The 25,056-nt window shown below is 44.4% G+C and overlaps 1 protein-coding gene across 7 annotated transcripts in view; it reads left to right on the top strand.

Moving 5' to 3' along the window:
- The window catches only part of KDM2A (lysine demethylase 2A), a 142,374-nt gene that overhangs the window by 114,025 nt on the left and 3,293 nt on the right, over positions 1-25,056 (top strand). For all 7 annotated transcript variants that reach the window (XM_033920117.1, XM_033920118.1, XM_033920114.1 and 4 more), the window contains 3 exons: positions 8,851-9,014; positions 17,924-18,082; positions 24,835-25,050. In XM_033920117.1, coding sequence (XP_033776008.1) covers positions 8,851-9,014; positions 17,924-18,082; positions 24,835-25,050 — 539 coding nt within the window. The remainder of the gene's footprint in view (positions 1-8,850; positions 9,015-17,923; positions 18,083-24,834; positions 25,051-25,056) is intronic.

Below are 25,056 nucleotides of genomic sequence, written 5' to 3' on the forward strand. Positions count from 1 at the left end.
TTGCTCAGTAATCTTCTCCTGTAACAATAAAGATCTTTGGGCAAACTTAGCTCACAGGTACGCCTTGCGAACCGCTTTCTTTGGGTATCCTCTCTCATAAAAGCGGTTACTTAGCATTTTTGCCTGCTTTTCAAACTCCTCCTGAGTAGAACATAATCTACAATTCTTTAAAACTGACTAATAGGTATATTATATTTCAGAAAAAACAGGTGAAAACTAGAGAAATGGAGGAAATTATTCTGATCCACCTCTTTTCTAAATAACGTAGTCTGAATTTGTTGATTAGTATCCCTAATCAATAGGTCTAAAAAATGCTATCTTTGTCTCATGGTAGGTCATAGTAAAAAATGGATGTTGGTCAAGGGTATTAAGCCATTTTACATTACATTAGTGACTTCTATTCCGCCTGTGCCTTGCGGTTCTAAGCGGATTACATTGGAAAATAGCTGGACATTTCCAAGAAGTTACATTACGTTGGAAGATAGCTGGACATTTCCAGGAAGTTACAATTGGAAGATAGCTGGACATTTCCAAGAAGTTATATTACATTGGAAGATAGCTGGGCATTTCCAGGAGGATACATTACATTGGTAGATAGCTGGGTTTCAAGTTACATAGTGAGGTTTCAATTCAGATTCGGACCCGTCCCACAGAAACAAAATATCATCAAGATATCTTTTCCACAGCTTAACATGATGAAACATAGGGGCTTGGAAAACTAGATCTTTTTCAAACTTGTCCCCATCGCTACCCCCTGAATCTGTTTAAAGAACTCCCCATCATACCAGAAATAGTTTTGCATAATTACCAATTGAGCTAGTTTAAGAAGCCACGCACTGTCAAAACGACCCAAGTCTTTTTGTTCAAGAACTTCCTGAATAACATATAAAGCAGACTCTCTTTAGGGATCTGAGTATATAAAGAAGATATATCTAGGGTTACAGGAAAAGTAACATTTCTAAGATCTTGCATCTTTTCTAATATCCTCATGAAATGAGCTGAATCTTTCAAATATGAAGATATTAACTTCACTTCAGATCTTAAAAAAATAGTCTGTAAATTGGGACAAAGGCTAAAGAACCGAATGCCTTGTCGAGACAATGGGACGCCCCGGAGATGTTTGTAAACATTTATGTATCTTAGTTAGCAAATATATTTTAGGAGTGGAGGGGGAGGATTCTTGAAGAAATTGAGCTTCCTTCTGAGTAATTATTTTTCTCAGCACACCTTCATCTACAAGGTTGTTAACTTCCAATTTTAAATCCTCCATCAGGTTCTTGTTCAACTTCAGATATGCATTTGTGTCGGACAATTGACGCTGAACTTCCATATGATAAGTAGATCTATCTTGTATGGTAATAGCCCCACCTTTGTAGGCTTTCATAATCATAACATTAGAATTATTTTGAAATTCTTTAAGTGCCAACGCTTGTTTTTTGTTAAGATTATATGTCCTTTCTTGTAAATAATATTGTTCTAAATTTTTTTTAAATCATTGAGCACTAGATCTTTAAATGTTACCAAAAAAGGTTTAGGGATGCCCATGAGATACCATTTTGAATTTGTTTTCATAATAGAAGGGTCCATAATTGGATGATTTTTCTCAAAAAAGACTTTCAATTGAAGCTTTCGAAAAAAGTGATAAAACACAATTCGCATAGGCAGTTGTCAGGACAAAGCCCAATCCAAATTGCAGAACTTGGGTTTGTATGCTTGAAAGGGGAATAGAAGACAAATTAATTATTGAGATTTCTGGTTGGCCTCATTCTTAAATTCGGACCTTGTTGAACCCGAGGCTTCTGGAGCGATTTTCCTCTCCCTTTTGACTGATCGATCTGTTTTAGAGATGAAGCTGAGCCCTCTTCATTAGTTGACTGAACACTAGAGCCATCTTTGCTACTTCCGTCTGATGTAACTGATGATCCATCCATGGCCACCTTTTTATTAATAGGTTTAGAGATGCCTCTGTTCTTAGTACCCATCGGCTTTTTCATCCAGTTGTATACTCTATCATATTGGTAATTACGTTCATCTCTTTAAAATTTTTTGATTTTGTTCATCTTCAAAGAATCTATCACATCATCTAGACCAGTGTTTTTCAATCTTTTTACACCCGTGGACCAGCAGAAATAAAAGAATTATTTTGTGGACCGGCAACCTACTAGGACTAAAATTTTAAAACCCCGTTTCCGCCCCACCACCGCGAGCTCGGTCCCCCCAAATCATCTGATCCCATCCGTACAAGCCTCAGTTATGATTTTATATTGAATGTATTTTATTAAAGTATAAAAAGAAACCATATTCTGTACAATTGTCATTTTATAAATACAAATAATACAGAGCAAGGATTAACATAACCCCTGTCTCCCCTCCCCTTCACATATATCCCCTCTACTATCAAGAAAACTGAACAAGCCAAATTATTACAGAATGCTACACAGAAATATCATGCTAATAGAATACTGCAGTCACACATGACAGGAATAGTGTTAGGGGAATGCAACTAGGGCAACTGCCCCCTGGTCAGAGAGCACCCTAAGCCAGCTGGAAGCTAAAGAAGCACTGCATGGGCTTTGCAGTCCCCAGTTATGTCTAACACCAGCTCTAGCAGGATATATTTCAAATCTAATATATTCTAATCACAAAATAGAAATAGAAATAAAATTATTTTTTTCTACCTTTTGTTGTCTCTGGTTTCTGCTTTCATCTTCTTTTCACTCTTCTCTCCAGCGTCTTCCCTCTCTGTCTCTTCCATCCAGCATCTGCCCCTTCCATCCACTGCGTGCCCTCTCCCCTTTCCATATGGTATCTGTCTTCTTTCTATGCCCCTCTCCCCTTTCCATCCTGCCTGTGCCCCCTCTCTCCTTTTTACATGATTCATTCCAGCTTCACTGCTCTCTTCATTTTTATCTCTCCTACACCAGATCTAGCATCGTTGTCCCTCTCTGCATATTTCTCTGCTGACCCCTTCCCATCATCAATTTCTCTACTTTTTCATGCCTGTCTCTCCCCTTCCCCTCCTCTAATCTCCCTGCCAGCTGTTTCTTTCCTTTTTTCCTTCTCCCTTCCCTCCTCCTCCTGTCCAGCAGTAAGAACATAAGAAAAGCCTTCACCGGATCAGACCGAGGTCCATCCAGTCCGGTGATCCGCACACGCGGCGGCCCCTTTAGGTACTGCCGAATGGAGACCCAGATATACCATAGCCCTCAATATGATTTGCAAGAAGGTGTGCATCCAACTTGCGCTTGAATCCCAGAACAGTAATCTCTGTCACAACATCCTCCGGGAGAGCATTCCAAATTCCCACCACGCGCTGTGTAAAAAAGTACTTCCTGATATCCGTCCTGAACCTGCTGCCACTCAGTTTCAGTCTATGACCTCTTGTCCGTGTCACATCTGAAAAAGTTAGTAATGCTGCTTCTTGGTCTATTATATCAAATCCTTTTATTATTTTAAAAGTCTCTATTAAATCCCCTCTCAGTCTTCTCTGCTCGAGGGTAAATAGTCCCAATTTCCTAAGGCGTTCTTTGTAGCTCAAATTCTCCAATCCCTTGACAAGTTTCGTGGCTCGCCTCTGTACCCTCTCCAGCAGAATTATATCTTTCTTGAGGTATGGAGACCAGTGTTGTACACAGTATTCCAATTGCGGTCTGACCATTGCTCTATAAAGTGTCATTATTACATCTTCCAATCTATTCGTGATCCCCTTCTTAATCATACCCAACATCCTATTAGCTTTCTTCGCCGCTGCCGCACATTGAGCCAAAGGCTTTAGGGTTCTGTCAATCAGTACCCCCAAATCCCTTTCTTGTTCGCAATTTGCTAATGTCGCCCCAAACATCTTAGACTCGTGTTCTTTGTTTTTTTTCCCTAGATGCATCACCTTGTATTTGTTTATGTTAAAATTCATCTGCCACTTTGTTGCCCATGCTTCTAGCTTGTTCAAATCCTCCTGGAGTTCCTCGCAGTCCCTTTGAGAGTCAACCGCACAACATAGTTTTGTATCGTCTGCAAACTTTATTATATTGCAAGTTGTTTCATCTTCTAGATCGTTTATAAAAATATTGAACAAGATAGGCCCAAGAACCGAGCTCTGGGGCACGCCGCTAGTCACCCTCTCCCATTCCGAGAATTTCCCATTTATGTTAACCCTCTGCATTCTGTTCTCCAACCACTTGTCGATCCATCTGTGCACTTCACCTCCTATTCCATGGCTTAGTAGTAGTAACTCTGTTCCCTTCCTCCCCTCCCAGCAGCATCTCTCCTTCTCCTTCCCTCCAGGTCCAGTAGCAGCTGTCCCTTTTTTTTCCTTTGTCCAGAAGTTTCCCAGACTCCTTTCTCTCCTCCCCTCCCAGCAGCATCTCTCCTTCTCCCTCTCTAGTAGCAGCTGTCCCTTTTTCCCCTTGCCCAGCAGCTTCCCAGACTCCAATAGTGGCTTTCTCCCCTCCCAGCAGCTCTCCTTACTTCCTAGCGCAGCGATTCAGGAAGGCAGCCTCGGGTCCTTTGTTGGGTCGCGCCGCCTCTGAGGAAAGAGGAAGTTGCATCATCAGAGGCAGCCGCAACTCAGCAAAAGCCACAAGGCTGCCTTCATGAATCGCTGCGCTGGGAAGTAAAGGAGAGCTGCAGAGGGGAGAAAGCCACTGTCAGAGGCTCCCCATGATCTCTCCTGCCCAGCGCGGACCAGCTAAAAATATCTTGTCGATCTTGCCGGCCCTGTACGGACCGTCAGGAAATTGAACTTAATCAGCCCTGCGCAAACTGGCAGAAATTTCCTGCGGGCCGACAGTTGAAGAACAGTGATCTAGACCACAGTTCTTCAACCGCCGGTCCGCAGAAAATTTCTGCCGGTCCGCGCAGGGCCTGCGAGATCAAGTCGGCAGTTAAATTTCCTGCCGACTGCGGTTCCTGCTGACCCTCCCAGCCTCAGGCGATCAAGACAGGCTGCCGACGTCGGGGCCTTCCCTCTGTGAGTCTCACCTGTTAGGAAACAGGAAATTGAAACAAAATAGGCGGGACTCAGAGAGTGAAGGTCCCGACGTCGGCAGCCTGTCTTGATCGTCGCCCCTGCCGAGTTGCTGAAGAGGGCCGCAGGGAAGTTGCAATTAGAATGGAGAGAGCTGCAGATTCAGGTGCAGGTGGAGGGAGATGGTCAGCGTGTGTGAGCAAGATCCTGGGGAGCCTTCACAGTGGCTGTCTCCCCTCCCACCAGCTCTCCTACTTGCCAGGGCAGTGATTTACCGGCAACTTCCTGCAGGCAAGTACTGAGAGCTGCTGGAAGGGGAGACAGCCACTGTAGGAGGCAGGGAAGCTGCTGGATAAAGGGAGAGCTGTTACTGGTCTTGGAGAGAGTTAGAAGGAGAGATGCTGCTGGGAGGGGAGTAGGGAAAGGGATGGGAAGAGAGTTAATGTTGGATAGAGGGAGGAGGGAAGGGAGAAGAAGGAGAGATGCTGCTGGAAGGGGAGGAGGGAAAGGGATGGGAAGAGAGTTAATGTTGGATAGAGGGAGGAGGGAAGGGAGAAGGAAAAAAAGGAAGGCGGGAAGGGAGAAAGAAAAAAGGAAACAGCTGGCAGGGAGATTACAGGAGGGGAAGGGGGTCAGGGTGGAATGGAGAGATCAGATGAGGGAAAGGGGAGAGAGAGGAAAGAGAAAGTAGAGAGACATTGATGCTGGAAAGGGGGGTCAGCAGAGAAATGAGAGAGGGATAAAGATGCTAGATCTGGTGTAGGAGGGATAAAAATGAAGAAGGCATTGAAGCTGGAATGAATGATGTAAAAAGGAGAGAGGAGGAACAGGCTGGATGGACAGGGAAGAGGGGCATAGAAAGAAGTCAGATACATATGGAAGGGGGAGAGGGCAGACATTGGATGGAACGGGCAGATGCTGGAAGGAAAAGAGTGAAAAGAAGATGAAAGCAGAAACCAGAGACAACAAAAAGTAGAAAAAAATAATTTTATTTCTATTTTGTCATTAGAATATATCAGATCTGAAATATATATCCTGCTAGAGACATAACTGGAGACTGCAGTATTCTGTTAGCATGATATTTCTATGTAGCATCCTATAATAACTTGGCTTGTTCAGTTTTCTTAATAGTAAAGGGGATATATGTGAAGGGGAGGGGAGACAGGGGTTTTGTTGGTCCTGCTCTGTATATTTGTATTTATAAAATCACAATTGTTCAGAATATTGTTTCTTTTTATACTTTAATAAAATACGTTCAATATAAAATCATAATTGCGGCTTGTGCAGATGGGATCAGATGGTTTGCGGGGACCGATCTCGCGGAGATGGGGCGTAAACGGGGTTTTTAAATTTTAGTCCTAGTAGTTTGTCGGTCCACAAAATAATTCTTTTATTTCTGCCGGTCCACGGGTGTAAAAAGGTTGAAGAACACTGATCTAGACCCTTTCGTTTCAACACTAGATCTTCACCCTCCTGTTGTTCCTGTTGAATCATACTTTCAATATTCTTAATCTGCTCTCTAAGTTCATTCTCCACATTGGACGTAGTTTCTATCGACAGAATCATGAGGTCATGACTACATCTATTTAAAATTGCCGTCTATTTATCCATGGAAAAGGTCTTGGCTCTTTTAGGATTCGAAGTCCTCTAGGGATCATAGCTCTATGTCGGAGTGCCTTCCCCCATCTGCATAGATAAAGATGAGTATCTTTCTATTTAAAACTATTTAAAGTATTTATTGAGAACGATGACAACTCTGGTGCCTTAGTGAAAGGTGTCATTAAAAGTCATTTGGTTGTATGCTTGTGACAGAGAGAAGATCCTGTCATTGGCCAGCAGAGGGAAGCCTCAGCAGTGGTAATAGAGCTCATTTGCATAGAGATCCTGCAAAGGCACCTGAGAGCTGTCCACTCACCATGAATGGAAAAGGGTACTGAAAAGAACAGTTCCAGCACAGAGAGCTGAGGAAAGCAGGAACTCCTTTGGGAGCAAGGCAACCCTCAAGGGGAGAAATGCTAGCTTCAGCCTAACCCTCAGTAAGCCTGATTTAGTCTGGCCTATCTGGTAGAGGTTAGACTGCAGAGAGGGCTCAAGCTTGATGATCAGCAGTGGACCTGGTGGAAAGAAGAAGCCTGAGTGACAGAGGTCCTCAGGGAAAGTGAGTGATTGGGAGAGTCCCGACAGAGAGCATCTGAAGGACCAGAAGAGTCCTCAGGAGAGATTGAGCGACTGGGAGAGTCCTCAGGGCATGTGTCTGGGAGAAGGTGGAGTGACTGGAAGAGTCCTCAGGGAGTGTGAAGACTGAGCGACTAGGAGAGTCCTTAGGGAATAATGCCAGTGGAGGGTACCGGTGGAAGCCTGGCTAAAGGTGACTTGCAGAGAGACCGGAGGAAGTGGCCAAAAGACCCTGGGAAAAGCAGCCAGAGGAGTCCGAAGTCCTAGGCTGATAGGGACTGGCGAGTGTCTAGTGGAGGGACCAGCGGGGCTGGTGACAACCAGCAGAGAAGACTGGTAATGGTACCAGAAGCTGCCCAAAGACCTGGAGTGCCAGTGAGGGTTGGATAGGACCTGGTGATGAGCGAGAGACCCTGGGACTGACAGTTACTGTCGAGAGAACGGCAGGGCCACTGGCAACCAGCGGAGAGACTGGTAATGGTACCGGAAGCTGCCTGAAAACCTAGAAGTCTAGGGAGGTTTTGGAGAGAACCCAGTGGTGACTAGAGAAGTGCTCAGAGGAACCTGGTCGGGTTTTAGAAGTGTGTGAATGAGAGAGACATCCTAAAGTGGCTGGAGGAGATGAAGTGATGGGTGATGACCACTCGGCCCAGTCACAATGCTTTTACCTATTATGCTGTGTAGTCTGTACTTTTAATTATTTATGTATCCTTTTTAACACAGTTTAGTCTGTTTTGATTATTTATATACCAATCACTGTTTATATTATTTTTATGAATTTTAATTGTTTGAAACATAGATTTTTATTTTTTTGCCACTGATGCAGTCCCTGCGTGGGCAAAACAGCAGTGTCTGGCACATTGTTTGGATATTGGTGGTGGTGAATTAAAGTCTGTTTAGACCTTTTATCTGTTGCTTGATAAGCTTTCTTTTACATCATCGTGGAGATCATTCTGGATCAATTGTCTGTTTTCTTGGACTGTCTCAAGTTGGATAGCAGATTACATCTTTCATTGCTATGCCCAGCCTTTAAAGAAGCAGTTTAAGTGCTATGACAATAGTAGTAGACCATATGACATAGACCTCCATTGATATTTACAAGACCACAATATAGAATTTAATCTACATGGATATGACCTTCGGTCAGTGTGTTAGTTATGATCTGTCCATACTCTTTAGTTTGGCCCCTGGCCTTCAGAGTCTGCATTTTAGCTTCATATTATCTTCCTCTATTTCAAGGGAAGAAAGGGTTTATGCTTGGAAAGCAAAAAAGTCAACTGAATTCTGTTCTGCTTTCCCTCTTTTATTTGTTGATCTATAAAGCTCACTTGTGTGAATATTGATCCATGATCTTAACAGAAATGTAAATAGTATAGCCAAGCATTTAACTCTCATAACCCTCCCCTTTCCCTTTCTGGAGTTGTCACTGTAGCTTGACCAGATGGAAAGCTGAGGTAGCGGCACAGAAATATATCAAGTTGTTAAAGAGCTGCCAGGGCATGTAAAGCCCTGAAGATAAGTAGAAGAAAAACACCCAGCCTTACAGAAAGTTCTAGAAACATCTGTAATCATGCATAGCAGTAACATGGCTAGCTTGCATGATTTTTTCATTTAATGTTTTGCAAGGAATCAGAAGAAAGTATCTTAAGGTTTTCTTTCCCTATTTTTCTCTTGTTCCTCCAACTCCTGTGTATTTTCTTTCTCCCTATCAGGTGTTGTGATAAAAGACTTTGGACAAAGATTGACTTGAGTCGATGTAAGTCTGTTGTGCCTCAAGCACTCAGTGGCATCATTAAGAGACAACCAATCAGCCTGGACCTCAGCTGGACAAATATTTCTAAGAAGCAACTCACATGGCTGGTAAATAGACTCCCAGGTATGTCTTCAAGTGCCTTCTAGACCCCAGGGGTAGGCAATTCCGTTCCTCGAGAGCCACAGGCTGGTCAGGTTTTCAGGATATCCACAATGAATATATATGAGATGGATTTGCATGCACTGCCTCCTTGATATCTATCTCATGCATATTTATTGTGGATATCCTGAAAACCTGACCTGCCTGTGGCTCTCGAGGACCGGAAATGCCTACCCCTGGTCTAGACTGTTAAAATAATATTTTGCAATAGTGCAACATAAAGAAAATTGATTATTTGATTCCAAAATAATTCATTACTCGTGCTGTAGGGTAGCAGAATTGTGCATTCTCTAGTGGAGCAGGATATTCCTGGTGGCATTCTAAGCAATGTGAAATTTACACAGAATTTGGATTTTGATTTAGCTCAGACCTTTTCTGTCTCTGCAGATTTTTCTCAATCTAATGGGATTTAAAAGTATCCACAGCCACCATCATCTGCAGTACTTGCAGAGTATAAACTACACAATTCTGAGGTTCTTTGCTGTTTCTTAAGACTTTGAGAAGGGCACTGGATTTTGGGCACTATACAGTTCATACAGGGAAGTGAAGAGGAGGCTGGAGAAGCAGAATTTGGGGAGAGAAGCTGAGGAAAGGATTTTCTGGTGGAGATAAAGGTGGGTGGGAAAGAGAAGCTGGAGGAGAGTTTGCATGGGTTTATTTTTAATATTTATATACTGCCACTCTAACATTTGAAGCGATGTACACTTAATATGTTCATAATTAAAATCAACAATAAAATACAGACATCACAAAAACAACATAACCTGATCCTTATTGTACCTATAAAATAATATCTCTCTAGAACTGGTCATTCCACAACATCTTACGTATTAAGAATTCAAGTGCAATGTGTTTAGTGTTCCTTAACGCTAAGGTCTTGTATCTGAACCAGCAAGTTAAAACTGTCAATCATGTTTTCCAACTCCACCTGCTTCCCAGGGAGGTGCTCCTGCCTCCTCAGGTTTTCTGCAAGCAAGTTGTTCAGAAGTGTGTTTGATCTGCTCTGCCGTTTTATTATTTTTTGAGTATTTTGCTCAGTGATCTTTGGAGGCTTGGTGCCTTGAAGTTCCCACTTGGTGGGCCCTCTGCCTGGGAGAAGACACAGACTTGCATGGTGGAAGTTTGGTACTAGCATGATTAGCCCCTTGGGGACACCTAGCTAGCCTGCCTACTGGTATTTTTTTAGAGCACAGGAGCCCGTTCCCTGCATAGCTACTCGCATCCCTGATTGTCAGAAGCTTGAGCGCAGACTTGTGTGGGCTCCTTCATGACTCAGCTGGGACTAAAAGTGGTCTGGCTGCGTGAGCCTTCCCCCTTTCGCGGTGTGCTTTTCCGAGGCTTTAGGTTTAGTCCATTGGTCCAACTGGCTGCTAGAAGACCAGGTTCGTCCAATGAATCTGTGAGGCAGATGTCTTCTCACTTTGATTCCAGCTGAAATCCTATGCTGAAGCAGGCAGGCACCACGTGGCACAGTGAGTAAGGCTATTGAAGCCTATAGGAAAAATCGAGGGAGGGGGATTCTGAGCCCAGGTCCCCCTCCTCAAAAATCTCTTTCCCTGTGATTTTATTTCCCTTCAGGAAGGTGTTCACAGGCCATTTTTAGTGTGACTTTTCTGGTGGCCTTGGATTTTGAACAACCTTTTTTTTTTTCCTTTTGCCTCTACCTGACAGGGGATGGACTCGTTGGTCCTTTATACCCCTATATCATACCAGGTTTGTGCTGGATGGCTGGCCAAAGAGCACACAAGTCCCACATGTGGGGGGAGGGGTGGGAGCCTTGGGCTCAGCCTTCTCCTTCAGGGCTGGGGATCTGCAGGAGGTGCATCCCCAGGGGAAGAGACCCCTTCCAGGAGCCTCCGAATCTGTATTGGCCAAATGCAATTGAGCAGGGGCCATAGAGCCCAGTAGGGTCTAAGTCTGTGCCACATTTTTCTCAGTATGAAGTCTCCCTAGCAGTCTGCTTCAAAGCAGTCAAGAGGTGGTGGTGATACTGGATCGGGGGAAGACCCCCACAGTGCACTGGTTGTTCAGGGTCTCTGCATTTTCAAGCATTATTTTCACCTCACTGCAGGAGTTAAAGCTGGAAGTCCCACCAGCTGCTGCTGCTCAGTTACAAGCAATTCTGTGGCTCCAATTGCTTTTTTTCCCTCTCATCTGGACATCACTGAGCAGGTCACTGACCATTGGGAGTCACCAGAGGCATCATTTCGAGTGGCTAAGACCATGGCCAAGCTGTATCCGGCAGCTGTTAAGCCGAAAGTGGATTAGTTGGTGGCACTGGTCGCTAAATGAACCTCCCTTCCTAGTGAAGAAGGGATGATGTTAAAGTGGACTTGCTCATCAAGCATCAATTTGAAGCCTTGGTCTTAGGGATGAAGGCGGCAGCTGCATCTTCCTTTGTGGCATGTGTTTGTCACACTCGCGTTGTTTTGGGCCTCAGACCCGATAGCTGGGGAAGATCCTCAAATGCTCCTCTCTGGGGTGAATTATGTTGTGGATGCTCTTTATGATCTCATCAGAGTTATGAGAAGATCTCGGCCTAAGCTACCTCTGCCTGACAGATGCTCTGGATCAGACAATGGGCAGGAGTTTCTACCTCTGAAGCTACACTAATCAGGCTTCCCTTTCAGGGGCAGATACATTCTACTGGTATATTCTTCCTCTGATGGTATTTCTGCCTTGCAAATGATCTGTTTCAGATTTTCCCTATTGGTTTTCCATTTGTTATTAAGAGGTTCTTAGGGGTTTTGTTGTCTATTATCCATAATTACTGTCAGTATTTCACGTATGGTGGTCTGTATGTCCACTTATATAGAAACATAGAAATAGACGGCAGATAAGGGCCCACGGCCCATCTAGTCTGCCCACCTTAATGTCCCTTCCCTTACCTTTGCCCTGTGAATAGATCCCATGTGCCGATCCCATTTGGCCTTAAAATCAGGCACGCTGCTGGCCTCAATCACCTGTAGTGGAAGACTATTCCAGCGATCAACCACTCTTTCAGTGAAAAAGAATTTCCTGGTGTCACCTCGTAGTTTCCCGCCCCTGATTTTCAACGGATGCCCTCTTGTTGTCGTGGGACCCTTGAAAAAGAAGATATCTTCCTCCGCCTCGATGCGGCCCGTAAGATACTTGAACGTCTCGATCATGTCCCCCCTCTCTCTGCGCTCCTCGAGCGAGTATAGCTGTAATTTGTCAAGCCGTTTTTCGTATGGTAGATCCTTGAGTCCCGAGACCATCCGGGTGGCCATTCTTTGCACCGACTCCAGTCTCAGCACATCCTTGCGATAATGCGGCCTCCAGAATTGCACACAGTATTCCAGGTGGGGCCTCACCATGGATCTATACAATGGCATAATGACTTCCGCCTTACGACTGACGAAACCCCTTCGTATGCAGCCCATGATTTGTCTTGCCTTGGACGAAGCCTGCTCCACTTGATTGGCAGACTTCATGTCCTCACTGACGATTACCCCCAAGTCTCGTTCTGCTACCGTTTTTGCTAGGATCTCGCCATTAAGGGTATAAGACTTGCATGGATTCTGGCTGCCCAGGTGCATAACTTTGCATTTTTTGGCATTGAAGTTGAGTTGCCATGTCCTAGACCATCGCTCCAGTAGGAGTAGGTCGTGCATCATGTTGTTATATATGTGTTATATATATGTGGTTATATATATATGTATGTTATATATATGTGGTTAGCATAGTGATGAATTGTGAACTGCCCCTGTCATGAAGGAGTGCTGGGTGTGGCTCAGTCATAAGAACATAAGAATTGCTGCTGCTGGGTCAGACCAGCGGTCCATCATGCCCAGCAGTCTGCTCACGCAGCAGCCCTTAGGTCAAAGACCAGTTCCCTATTTGTGTCTAGCCTTAACTGTGTATGTTCTGGACCAGCAGAAACCTATCTTAACCTTTTCTTGAATCCCTGAAAGGTGCTTTCCCCTATAACAGCCTCTGGAAGAGTGTTCCAGATTTCTACCACTCTCTGGGTGAAGAAGAATTTCCATATACTGACAAACTGAAAAAGCTGGGGCTTTTCTCGCTGGAAAAGCGACAACTCAGAGGAGACATGATAGAAATCTTCAAGATCATGAAGGGCATAGAAAGAGTGGACAGGGACAGATTTTTCAAACTATGGGGAACCACAAGTACAAGGGGGCACTCAGAGAAATTGAGAGGGGAAAGGTTTAGAACAAATGCCAGGAAGTTCTTTTTCACCCAGAGGGTGGTGGATACATGGAACGCGCTACCGGAGGATGTGATATCCAGAAGCACGCTACCGGGCTTCAAAGAGGGTCTGGACAGGTACCTGGAGGACAAAGGGATTGAAGGGTACAGATAGGAGTAGAGGTAAGGTAAGAGGGATAGGATTAGAGGTAATTTGTAAAATTAGTTAGAGACCACTGTTCAGGCAGTGGGCCTGATGGGCCGCCGCGGGAGCGGACCACTGGGCGAGATGGACCTCTGGTCTGCCTCAGCGGAGGCAACTTCTTATGTTCTTACATTTGTACGGAATCTATTCCCTTTTAACTTTAGCGAGTGCCCTCTCGTTCTCTTCACCTCAGAGAGGGTGAACAATCTCAATTTCTCTACTAAGTCTCTTTAATATTTTGAATGTTTCAATCATGTCCCCTCTGTCTCCTATTTTCAAGGGAGAAGAGGCCCAGTTTCTCTAGCCTCTCATTGTACGGCAACTCCTCCAGTCCCTTAACCAATGTCGCTCTTCTCTGGACCTTTCCAAGTAGTACTATGTCCTTTTTCATGTGCGGCGACCAGTGTTGGATGCAGTATTCTAGATGGGGGCGTACCATGGCTCGATATAGCGGCATGATAACCTTCTCAGATCTGTTTGTGATCCCCTTCTTAATCATTCTTAGCATTCTATTGGCCTTTTTTGCCACCGCCGCACATTGCGCGGACGGTTTCATTGACTTGTCTACAAGTACTCCTAAGTCTTTTTCCTGGGGGCTCTCTTCGAGTATAGCACCAGACATCCTGTATTCATGCATATGATTTTCCGTTACCGACATGTATCACTTTGCACTTATTACATTACATTACATTGTCTTTTATCCCGCTAATATCCTTTCAGTTCTAGGCGGTTTACAACAAGAAATTAGCCTGGGCATTCCCAGGGAGATTACAAGATTGATAGCTGTAGTATGCGTTGGGATCTGGGAATGGTCAATGCGGTTTGGTTAGATGCAAAGGAAGTTTTTCTTCACCCAAAGGGTCGTGGACACATGGAATGCGCTCCCGGAGGAAGTGATCCGGCAGAGTACAGTACAGGGATTCAAACAGGGATTGGACGGATTCCTGAGGGAAAAGGGGATCGTGGGGTACTGAGGGAGGTGCTGGGGTGTTGCATAAGTATAGACAGCTCACCAGGTCTTGTAGGTGAATGGCCGGAGGGTTAGGACTTTGATGGGAAGATAGGACTTCGATGAGATACCTAGGGGGCAAGGGGGCCCCTTCTGGTGATTCAGGCAGGTCATGACCTGTTGGGCCGCCGCGGGGGCGGACTGCTGGGCGGGATGGACCTGTGGTCTGACCCGGCAGAGGCACTGCTTATGTTCTTATGTTCTTATAGATCATTTGACAAATTTCTTGAATAGCATGGTTTTCAGTTCTTTCCTGAATGTTTTGTAGTTGGACGTCATGGTCAGCAGATTTGAGAGGTGGTGGTCTATTTTTGCTGCTCTGGTGGCTAGTAGACTGTCATATTTTTTTTGTTTGCATGCCTTTGATTGGGGGGGTGTAAAGTGGGCTTGAGTTCTCCTTGGTCTGGATGTGTTTTTCCTGATTAGGTGGTTGTGCAGCTAGCTTGGTCCATTTCCAGTTAGGGCTTTGAATAGGGTGCAGTAGAATTTGTGTTGTATACATACTTGTACCGGGAGGCAGTGTGAGTCTTGGAAAGCTGAGGTAATGTGGTTGTATTTTTTCAGTGAGTATATTAGTCTTAGGGCTGTATTTTGGACTGTTTGTAATTGTTTAAGCATGTTGGCGGGGCATGACAGGTAAAGTATGTTACAGTAGTCCAGGAGTTCCAGGATGAGCGCTTGTACTATGAGTTTGAATTGTTCACTGAGTGGCTTCTTGACTGGCTCCAGTGAATTCTCACGAATTGCATCCCCTCATCCCTCTTTTGACAACTTTTTAAGCGATATATCAAATTTTAAATAAACTTAGAAATTTGGCCTACTACTACTCAACTTCTATAATGCTGAAAAGCGTACGCAGCAACACACAATCAACACACAATAGATTCTCTGCTCAGAAGAGCTTACAATTTAATTAGACAGACAGGACATATAGGGGTTATGGAGTTTCTTGCAGAGAAACTGATAGGATGGACATAGGTAATATTATGGTGAGTGAGAGTTAGGAGACAAAGTCAAGGACACAGAGTCCAAGTGAAGGACCTCTGTTCATCCCTAATGGAATCGGCATTTCTGCACTTTGACAATTTACAGTATACACATACAGATGAAAACAGCTGACTTTTTTTTTTTTTAGCATCCATATCTATACCACTACTACAACCAACTCAACAGTCACAAGAGATATTAGATTTATTCTTGCATTCTGCATCAATGCACAATATTACAGGCCTTCCCTCAATGACAAATGTTGAGAGAAAGGAAACAGTCAGCCTTCACCACACCTAAATTCAAGAATGTACCTATGTTTCTGTACATTTTCATAATTTCTTTCTAGGAAGCATGGCACAAGATCATCATTGATAGAAGAGTGCCTAGGATAATCATCTAGGGATACAAATAAATAAACTGATCTGGAGCATATAATTATTAGCATAAAAATACAGGCTTTCATTCAAGGGTTTTATTCCAGGTATTAACTAATCCTCAGAATGGCTGTGGGACTCGGACCCATTCTAAACCTGAAAGGCTGAATCTATTCATTAAAAAAAAAATTCAAAGTGAACTTACTCGGGTGCATCCTGCCACTCTTTTGCCAGAATCATTGGCTCAAAGATGCATATGCCTGTGTCCTCATACATCCTCTTTACATTTCAAAATCACAGCTACCAATATAAGGTGGGGGGGGGTTTTGGCCTTTCATTGATACCAAGAGCTATCACAAAGTGCCTTGCCATAGCAGCCAATTTGTGCAGATCAGGGATCTTTGTATTTCCCTATCTCATTCTCAATGACTAGTTCTTATTTGCAGGATTACAAGAAGCAGCCACCTATTCCTTGATGACAAAAGGAAACCTTCGGTTTCTCATCATTAGGAACAAATCCTCTCTGATGACAACACAAGGTGTATAATTCATAGGGCAGGCCTCACCACCCCTTAGCCAAAACCCTCCTACTGGAGGTACACTTGAAAATATTTGAGGTCTTCAGCCATCATATGATCTCAGCTTATTCTGTCTTAGTCAAATCAGTCCTAACCTGCTAGGCTGCATCAGGCTGTGTATGCTGTTCCACTGAAGTTTCAATGGGAGTAACAGATGATCATTTCCAGCAAAAATGCAACTAACATTGCAAATCAAGCAGACTCTAAATAATGGCATGTGTCTTTCAACTTAACACAAGGGACCCAGTGTCAAGGGTCTCAGTTCAACATAGTCCTCAGCACAAATGCATCACCCACTGAATGGGGTGTCTACATCCTACATTTCTGTATTTGGTCAGTGGTTATCTGCCAACATAAGCTCCACATCAACCTTTTGTAACTTTTAGGTTATAGTCTATGTATTTAGTTAGTTAAAAAAGATTTATATCTTACCAATCACAAATGACCTAGGTGGGTAACAGTGAGACAAAGCAGTTGTTTTTTATTTTTAAAAAACTGTAAATCCAACTTTTCTCTAAAAATCTAGCTTTCAGAGCTGCTGCATAAAACATCCAAGCTCATATATCCACTGTTTGTAATCTGCAAAGAAGTTGCAGTAAGTAAATTCTGACCCTGTGAAGGGTGGGACTGTTTTCAGATGATAGAATAACATCTGGGATGCTAATGGAGGAGAAAAACAACTAGTCTCACCACATTTTAAGGTTAAAACCATGAGTTTTAACCCTTCAAGGACTGGCTCAGGGCAAAGTGATTCTTATTCACACTGATAAATCTCCTGCCACCTGTCAGGAGACACTTCAAATATGGAAGCAACTGCTAGAGATAGAAATAGCTCTACAAGCAACTTACTTCCCAGAAGATCAACGCCAATTAGCAGATTGCCTAAATTGTAAACTTATCACCACTTATGATGTCTCACCCAGAAGACAGCTCAGCACAAAGTCAGTTGATTGGGCTGTCTAAATACGGACCTCTTCACCACCAAGCTCAAAAAACCATCCTTGCTAACTTTAGCAGCAGATCCCTTTGCCATTTCCTAGACCCTAAGCTTTGTTTCTGTCACTGCTCATTATGACCCCCTTTTCTGCTCTGTCAAATCTTCTCCAGCACCACGTTCACCTTAAATACCAGGCTGAAAGCCAACTCCATTAGGCTCCACCTTAGTGCAATAGCAATGTAGGGCAATTCATCTAGGAAGCCATCAGATGACATCACCAGAGGTGTGTCCTGCACTATCTTGTCTGCAGATAACCTCTTACAGGTAAACAACTTTCTAACTACAATTTGTGTCGAAGGGTGCTCAATTTCTCCTAACTGATATACTAGATTATTTCATAAATAGAATAACTCTTGCACCACCTTCAAAACCATGGAGATTTTTAGTGTACTAAAGTGTGCTATATTCCTGTGTCTAAACTGAGAGAGGATATTCAGCAAACTCAATTTGGGAAAGAATATTGAGAGAAAAGAAAGTGTGTAATTTCATTCTTAAGAACAGAGCCATAAAATGGGCTGTCTTTACTTCTTTCCTGATTTCTCTCCAACAGGTTTAAAAGATCTCATTTTAGCCGGCTGTTCATGGTCAGCTGTCTCTGCACTTAGCACTTCCAGTTGCCCCCTTCTCAGGACACTTGATCTGCGGTGGGCAGTTGGCATCAAGGATCCACAAATTCGGGATTTATTAACACCTTCAACAGAAAAACCAGGTACTACTACTAATTTTTAAAATGCTGCTATACTGTTTTTCATGCCTATAAATGGTATATACATGTTTTATTTCTTGTTATATGTTTTATCACCCTTTGCTACAAAATATATGGTGGTGGTAAATTTTTTTCTAGTGCAATAGGTGTGCCATTCTAGGCAAGCGGGTAATCTCCCCTTGGCCACAAGTCTTTGCAGAAGGAATCCACACCAGATTTTTTGTATATCCCTCTACTTCACTGAGAGCTCTTCTGCCACCTACAATTTTTCCATTAGAGTGTTTGCGTTCTGCTCTGCATTTTTCTTTATTTTAGTTGGTCTTTCTCATCTTTTTCCCACTTTCAGGGTCAGTTCTGCCTGCGTGGAGAAGAAGCAGACTGAAGTCTGCAGCTGACAGGCCAGTCCCTTGCAGTACCTGTTTGCCACCCTGCAGTAGTGTTTTTGGAGCTTCGGACTGTCCCCAGTTGCTGTTTCTCACATACTGTTTAGCAGGGATTTGAGCGCAGGCTGTCGGACATCCGTAGGAGGCTCAGTGGTGTCTTGCAAGGTGCCAACTGCGTTTTTGCATCCCCCCTTCTGGTTGCTCATCTGTCAGACCACGGAGGTGGAAGCTCATTCAGACGCTATGTCTGACTGGCAGCGTGAAGGTCAGCATTGGAGGAGACGTTCTGGATGAGGTAGTGATTTTTTCTCCCGTTCCAGCTACTGTTCAGAGCTGAGACAGGCTGTAGCACATTGCCAGCAGAGGCCATCGTGAGTAAGGCTGTTATAGCCTATGAGGTTATTCAAAAAAATCCAGTTTTCAAATCCAGTTTTCAGTGGTTTGTGCTTGTTCTTCTATGTTCCTCCCTCCCCCAAAATCCTAAATTTGCCAATTTTTTACCTATATTTCATTGTTTTTTTAAGCAGGTTTTGGTGCCAAAATACTACCGGTGGCCATCTTGGATTGTAGCAATCTTTTGGATTGTTTGGGGAGTTTTCAAGCTCCAAAACTTCTCATTTTGCCTCAAAACTTTTTGGGATGGAGTCCGTGGGGTCTTTTACCCCTAATCTATGCCAAGAATGTATACCCCAGAAACATCCTTGTGCCATACTGCACGTGAAGGAGTGGCGGGAGCATCCAGCTTAGCCTCTCCTTTGCGCTGTAGAAAGGGCAGCTAGCCCAGGGGTTCAGGTATTTTTATTTTCTGGACCCAAGAACAGCGACCATCCTGTACGCAGAGCCTGAGATGTTGTCATCTTTGAGTGACTATACACTACCTGGTATGTCTTTTTCACCTGAATTTGTCATTTTAATGTGGAAAGCCTTTCAGGACAGCCATCCTTCCAAAGCAAAGGTGGGCTGCACTTCGGACCCTGCATGTGAGGACTCGGCCCCTCTGAGTGCATTTGCCTCGCAGTTTACCACTGCCCAAGTCTTGGAAGATGAGGGACACAGATGAGTCTCTCACTGTTCCCTTATTGTCTCAGGATGTGCCTCCCATTTTGGAGGATGCAGGCACACATTCGGGCGCTTTAGATCCTGTTGTGGCTTTGAATCCTGGTGATGATCCCACCGTCCGGCACTTATTTAAGCCCATGGCTCTGCTCGATCTCATTTCTGAGTCCCTGCATGAGCTGAATTTAGACTCGCAGCCATTTCCATCTACTTCCTCCTTTTATGAGTGGAGTGAGAGTTCAGTCTAATACGTTTCCCTGGCATGCGGACATTAATGTCTTAGTCATAGCACAGTGGGATGCTCCAGAGGGCTTCCTCAAAGTTGCAAGAGCCATATCACAGCTGTATCCTATGTCACAGGAATGCCAGCAGCTTTTTACCCAGCTTAAAGTGGATTCCATGGTTGCACAGGTTACTAAGCACACCTCTCTTTCAAGTGAGGGAGGTGTAGTGCTCAAGGATATGCAGGATTGCCAGATGGATGTGGTTCTCAAGAGGCTTTTCAAGGCATTGACATTGGGAATCAAAGTGGCCTCAACGGCATTCTTTGTGACACATACCTGTCTTTCCAGGCTAGATAGTCTGGAGCACGAAGGTGAGGACTGGAGCCTATACCCCAGTTCCTTTTGCCTGAAGTAGATTATGTGGCAGATGCTCTCTGACATTATTTATGTCATTAGTAAAGTGTTGTCCTATTCAATCTCTGCCCGCAGAATGCTCTGGATCAGACAATGGGCTGGAGATTCCTCCTCTATAGCCACTGTCAGCAGGCTCCCTTTTAAGGGGCAGCTGTTGTTCGGCAAGGGTCTGGATTTCTTATGACTTGTGTGGTAGACCATCGATCCAAGACTCTGCCTGACAGCAGTCCTAGGGTTGCTCTAATTTTTGTGGCTCCAGTTGGTCTCAGCAGTATTCCAGCTCAACTTCACAGAGATTCTCCCAGAATTACAGGCAGAGGTTTTCTGGACCCAGATGCAACCAGTCTTCAGCATTCCATGCTGTTCCCTTTGCCAAGTAGTCACAATGACACCAGGTCGGAGGCAGTCCTTCTCAGGATAGGGGTCCGACTCTCTGACTTTCTACAGTCCTGGGCTTGGATTTCATCTGACCTCTGGATGTCATCCAGAGCTTCTATAAGATGGAACTTCTATCTATGTGGGTGTAGTCTATAGACCTCCGGCTCAATTGCAGCAAATTGATAAAGATCTGATTGTGGATATCTAAAAGTTTGGAAAGAAAGAGGAGGTGCTGCTGTTGGGAGATTTCAACCTACCAAATGCGGACTGGAAAGTTCCATCTGCGGAATCGGAAAGAAGTAGGGAGATTGTGGATGCCTTTCAAGAGGCTCTGCTCAAACAAATGATGATGGAACCCACGAGGGAAAAAACGATATTGGATCTGGTCCTCACAAATGGGGAGAGAATCTCTAATGTTAGAGTGGGTGCTCATCTGGGAAGTAGCAATCATCAAATGGTTTGGTTTGATATAACAGCTAAAGTGGAGAGCGCACAAAAAAGTCCTAGATTTCAAAAGTACGGACTTTAATAAAATGGAAGAGTACCTGAAGAAAGAGCTGTTAGGATGGGAGGACATAAGAGAAGTGGAAAAACAGTGGTCTAAGCTGAAAGGAGCAATAAAAATGGCTACGGACCTTTATGTGAAGAAAATAAATAAAACAAGAGAAAAAGAAAACCGATATGGTTCTCCAAACTAGTGATGGAGAAAATAAAGGCAAACGAGTTGGCATTCCTGAAATATAAAAAAACAACCAAGAAGAGGAGTTCAGGAAGGACTACCAGGTGAAACTGAAAGAAACCAAGAGAGAGGTACATCTGGCGAAAGCGTAGGCAGAAGAGCAAATGGCTAAAAATGTAAAAAAGGGAGACAAAATTTTTTTCAGATATATTAGTGAAAGGAGGAAGATGAAAAATGGAATTGCTAAACTAAAAGTTGCTAGGAACAGATATGTGGAGAGTGATGAGGAAAATGTGCTAAACAAATACTTCTGCTCTATGTTCATGGAAGAAAATCCTGGAGAAGGCCCGAGGTTGTCTGGCAAAGTTGCACAAGAAAATGGAGAAGATTCTGCGCCGTTCATGGAGGAAAGTGTGTATGAACAACTTGAAAAACTAAAGGTGGACAAAGCAATGGTACCGGACGGGATCCATCCAAGGATCTTGAGAGGGTCTGACGGGTCCTATTAAACACTTGTTCAACAAATCTCTGGAGATGGGAGTGGTCACAGAAATGAAGCAGGAAACAGACCAGTAAGCCTCACTTCGGTTGTAGGAAAAATAATGGAAGTGTTGCTGAAAGAAAGGATAGTGAACTTCCTAGAATCTAATGGGTTACAGCAGGGGTACCCAAAAGGTCGATCATGATTGACCAATAAATTGCGAAGGCAATACGAGTCGATTGTGGAGCCCATCCCGGGCTCCATGATACTCGCGTTGCCTTCGCATTCTACCTGCTTCCTGACGCCGTAAAAAGGACGCAGAAGCGTTAGGTTGACCAGCCTTCCCCACCCGACGTCAATTCTGACGTCGGAGAGGAAATTCCAGGCCAGCCAATCGCTGCCTAGTACTGGGCAGACTTGCACGGTCTGTGTCTGTATATGGCTGTTTGGTTAAGGATGGGCTGGGGAGGGCGTGAATGGCTGGGATGATGTAGAGGGGCTGGAGTGAGCTTTTGACGGAGACTTCAGTAGTTGGAACCTAAGCACAGTACTGCGCAGAACTTTGGATTCTTGCCCAGAAATATCTAAGAAGAAGAAAAAAAAAATTTTAGATTAAATCTGGTTGGGCAGACTGGATGAAACATTCGGGTCTTTATCTGTCGTCATCTACTATGTTACTATGGAATTTGCCTGGACTCTGGTGGAACGTCCAGAATAAGCGACCCGAGTACAAGCCACTGTGAGAAGGTTGGTTGACATTCGAGCCATAGAGCCAGTGCCACCTGAAGGCTTGGGCAGATACTCCATATACCAAAGAAAGGCTCTGATGATTGGTACCCCATTCTGGACATTATGTAAATGCAGCACTCGGGATCCCTTGTTTTCGTATGGAGACATAGGATCTTTCATGGTGGCGGTAACTCTGGGAGAGTTCCTAGCCTCTCTGGATCTGATGAATTTTCCCAAACCACAGAAGGTTCCTGAGGTTTCATATCCTGGAACAGTATTTCCAGTTCTCGGCCCTACCTTTTGGCCTGGCAGCAGATCCCTGCACATTCACCAGAGTGATGATGGTAGTGGCAGCCCATCTGCAAAGGATCGAGCTGCAGGTGCATTCCTACCTGGACGACTGGATGATCCTGGCCCCCTCGTTGTCCAAGGGTCGGCGCACAGTGAATCAAGTGATCTGAGTCCTGGAAGGTCTGGGTTAGCTTGTGAATTACCAAAAGAGTCATTTGTCTGTGACACAATCCCTGGAGTACCTTGTTCAAAACGACTGAAGGCCATGTCTATCTTCCAGAGGCATGCAGACAGAAGCTTTACACTTAGATATTGTGCCTCCTGACCAAGCCAGCTCCATCAGATTGGGATTATCTTCAAGTTCTAGGTTTGATGGCGGCCACAATAGATGTGGTTCTTGGGTGAGGGCACACATGTGTCCTCTCCAAAAAGCGATACACGCTGGTCTCAGACATTCATTTCAAAAGCCTTTACCTTGAATGCAGGAGGCCCAGGCCAGTATGGATTGGTGGCTCTGCCTTAAGTACCTTACCAAGGATATGCCCCTTTGTATAGCTTCTTGGGTGATCATAATGATGGACACCAGTCTCCTCAGCTGGGGAGCTCATTGCATCTGTCGACTTATTCAAGGGTGTTGGTTGCCCACCCAGAGGAAGTGTTTCATCAACCATCTGGAACTGAGCCATTCAGTTGGCTCTAGTGAAACTGCAGAAGACTCTCTAGAAGGCTAGGCAGTCTGAGTCTTCTCAGACAATGCTATCATAGTGGCCTATATCAATCACCAGGGAAAGCCCACTTGCTTTTCAACTGGGCGGAATGTCATCTACAGGTGTTCTCGGCCAACTTCCTCAGCAATCAGACCTTGGATTCAGAAGAGATGATGCTATTGGCGACAACATCCCAAGCCATTGTTCATCGCTGGAGTTGGCTGCAATTCTACCTCATGGGTATGGCAAAGAACAAAAAGGCAGACAGGTTCTTTAGTCGAAGATACGAGCCCAGAAGCGCAAGTCTGGACACTCTAGTCCAGCCGTGACCACAGAACATGCTTTTGTACATCTTTCCTTTGTGGCCCATGATAGGCCAAATCCTTCAAAGGATTGTAAATCATCAGGGAAAGGTCATTCTGGTAGCTTCATATTGGCCACGCAGACCATGGTACATGGATCTGGTGCGTCTTTAGACGGGTTCCGGTCTCAGGTTACATGTGCATCTGGACCTGCTTTCTCAGGGTCCAGTATACATGGAAGATCCAAATCGCTTTGCTCTTACAGCGTGGCTCTTGATCACAAAGCGTTAGAGAGGAAAGGGTACTTGGAAGTGATCATTACCACTCCTAAAATTTAAGAAAGGTGTGTCATTCTGGACCCCACCCTTTCCTGCGCCTGCCTACTGTCTCTTTGAGAATGTCTTCAAGCCTGTAGCTTGGTTGTCAGTCAGCCCTTTGGGTCATGTGAAGGCGGGGATATTACTAATGTCTGTAGGGGTACTACCTGAACTACTTTGATGCTTCTATTGGCATATTGTTGCGTTTTGGTTGTTCTGAGTTCATATGTTGTTTTGTTTGAGCAGAACAGATTTGTTTGTTGGGGAATTTTTTCCATTTTCCTATTTCACCTTATTTCAGAGAGGCTCTTGCTTACTTGGAGACTAACTGCAGGTGGCAGTAAAGCTCTCAATGAAGTAGGAGAGAGATAGAAAAAATTTGGAGTGTATTCCTTCTGCAAAGGCTTGCAGCCATGGGGAGATTACTCGCTTGTCCAGAATGACACACCTATCTACTGGAAAAGATATTAGAAAGGTAAGAACCTAATCTCTGTTTATATAGCACTGTTAGTATGTTCACATTACAAAAATTACATTGTTATAGGGTCCTGTTCCCAAAGAACTTAACCCAGGGTGGATGAATTTGACTAGACCATGTAGAGAACTAGAGCTTCATTTTTTTAATCCTGTTCAGAGGAAGTTCACCGTACTATGAGATAAACTGCTGCCATTTTGACTGGTGGCAAAAGGCACTCTGCATTCTGACAACAATGATTGTGTATTTGTTTGTGGGGAAAGTCACTCTTGTGAGTTCTGGCATTCCTTTTTCCCCCCCCCCCCCCCCCTATAACCAGGTCATGACAATCGCAGCAAACTTCGGAATATGACAGACTTCCGGCTGGCAGGACTGGATATCACAGATGCCACGCTTCGATTGATTATCCGCCATATGCCCCTCTTGTCCCGACTAGACCTCAGTCACTGCTGTCACCTTACTGACCAGTCTGTCAATCTTCTCACTGCTGTTGGATCCTCCACACGAAACTCCCTCACAGAGTTAAATCTGGCTGGTATGT

Source organism: Geotrypetes seraphini, chromosome 14 (assembly GCF_902459505.1).
Source record: "Geotrypetes seraphini chromosome 14, aGeoSer1.1, whole genome shotgun sequence".
Taxonomy (NCBI): Eukaryota; Metazoa; Chordata; class Amphibia; order Gymnophiona; family Dermophiidae; genus Geotrypetes; species Geotrypetes seraphini.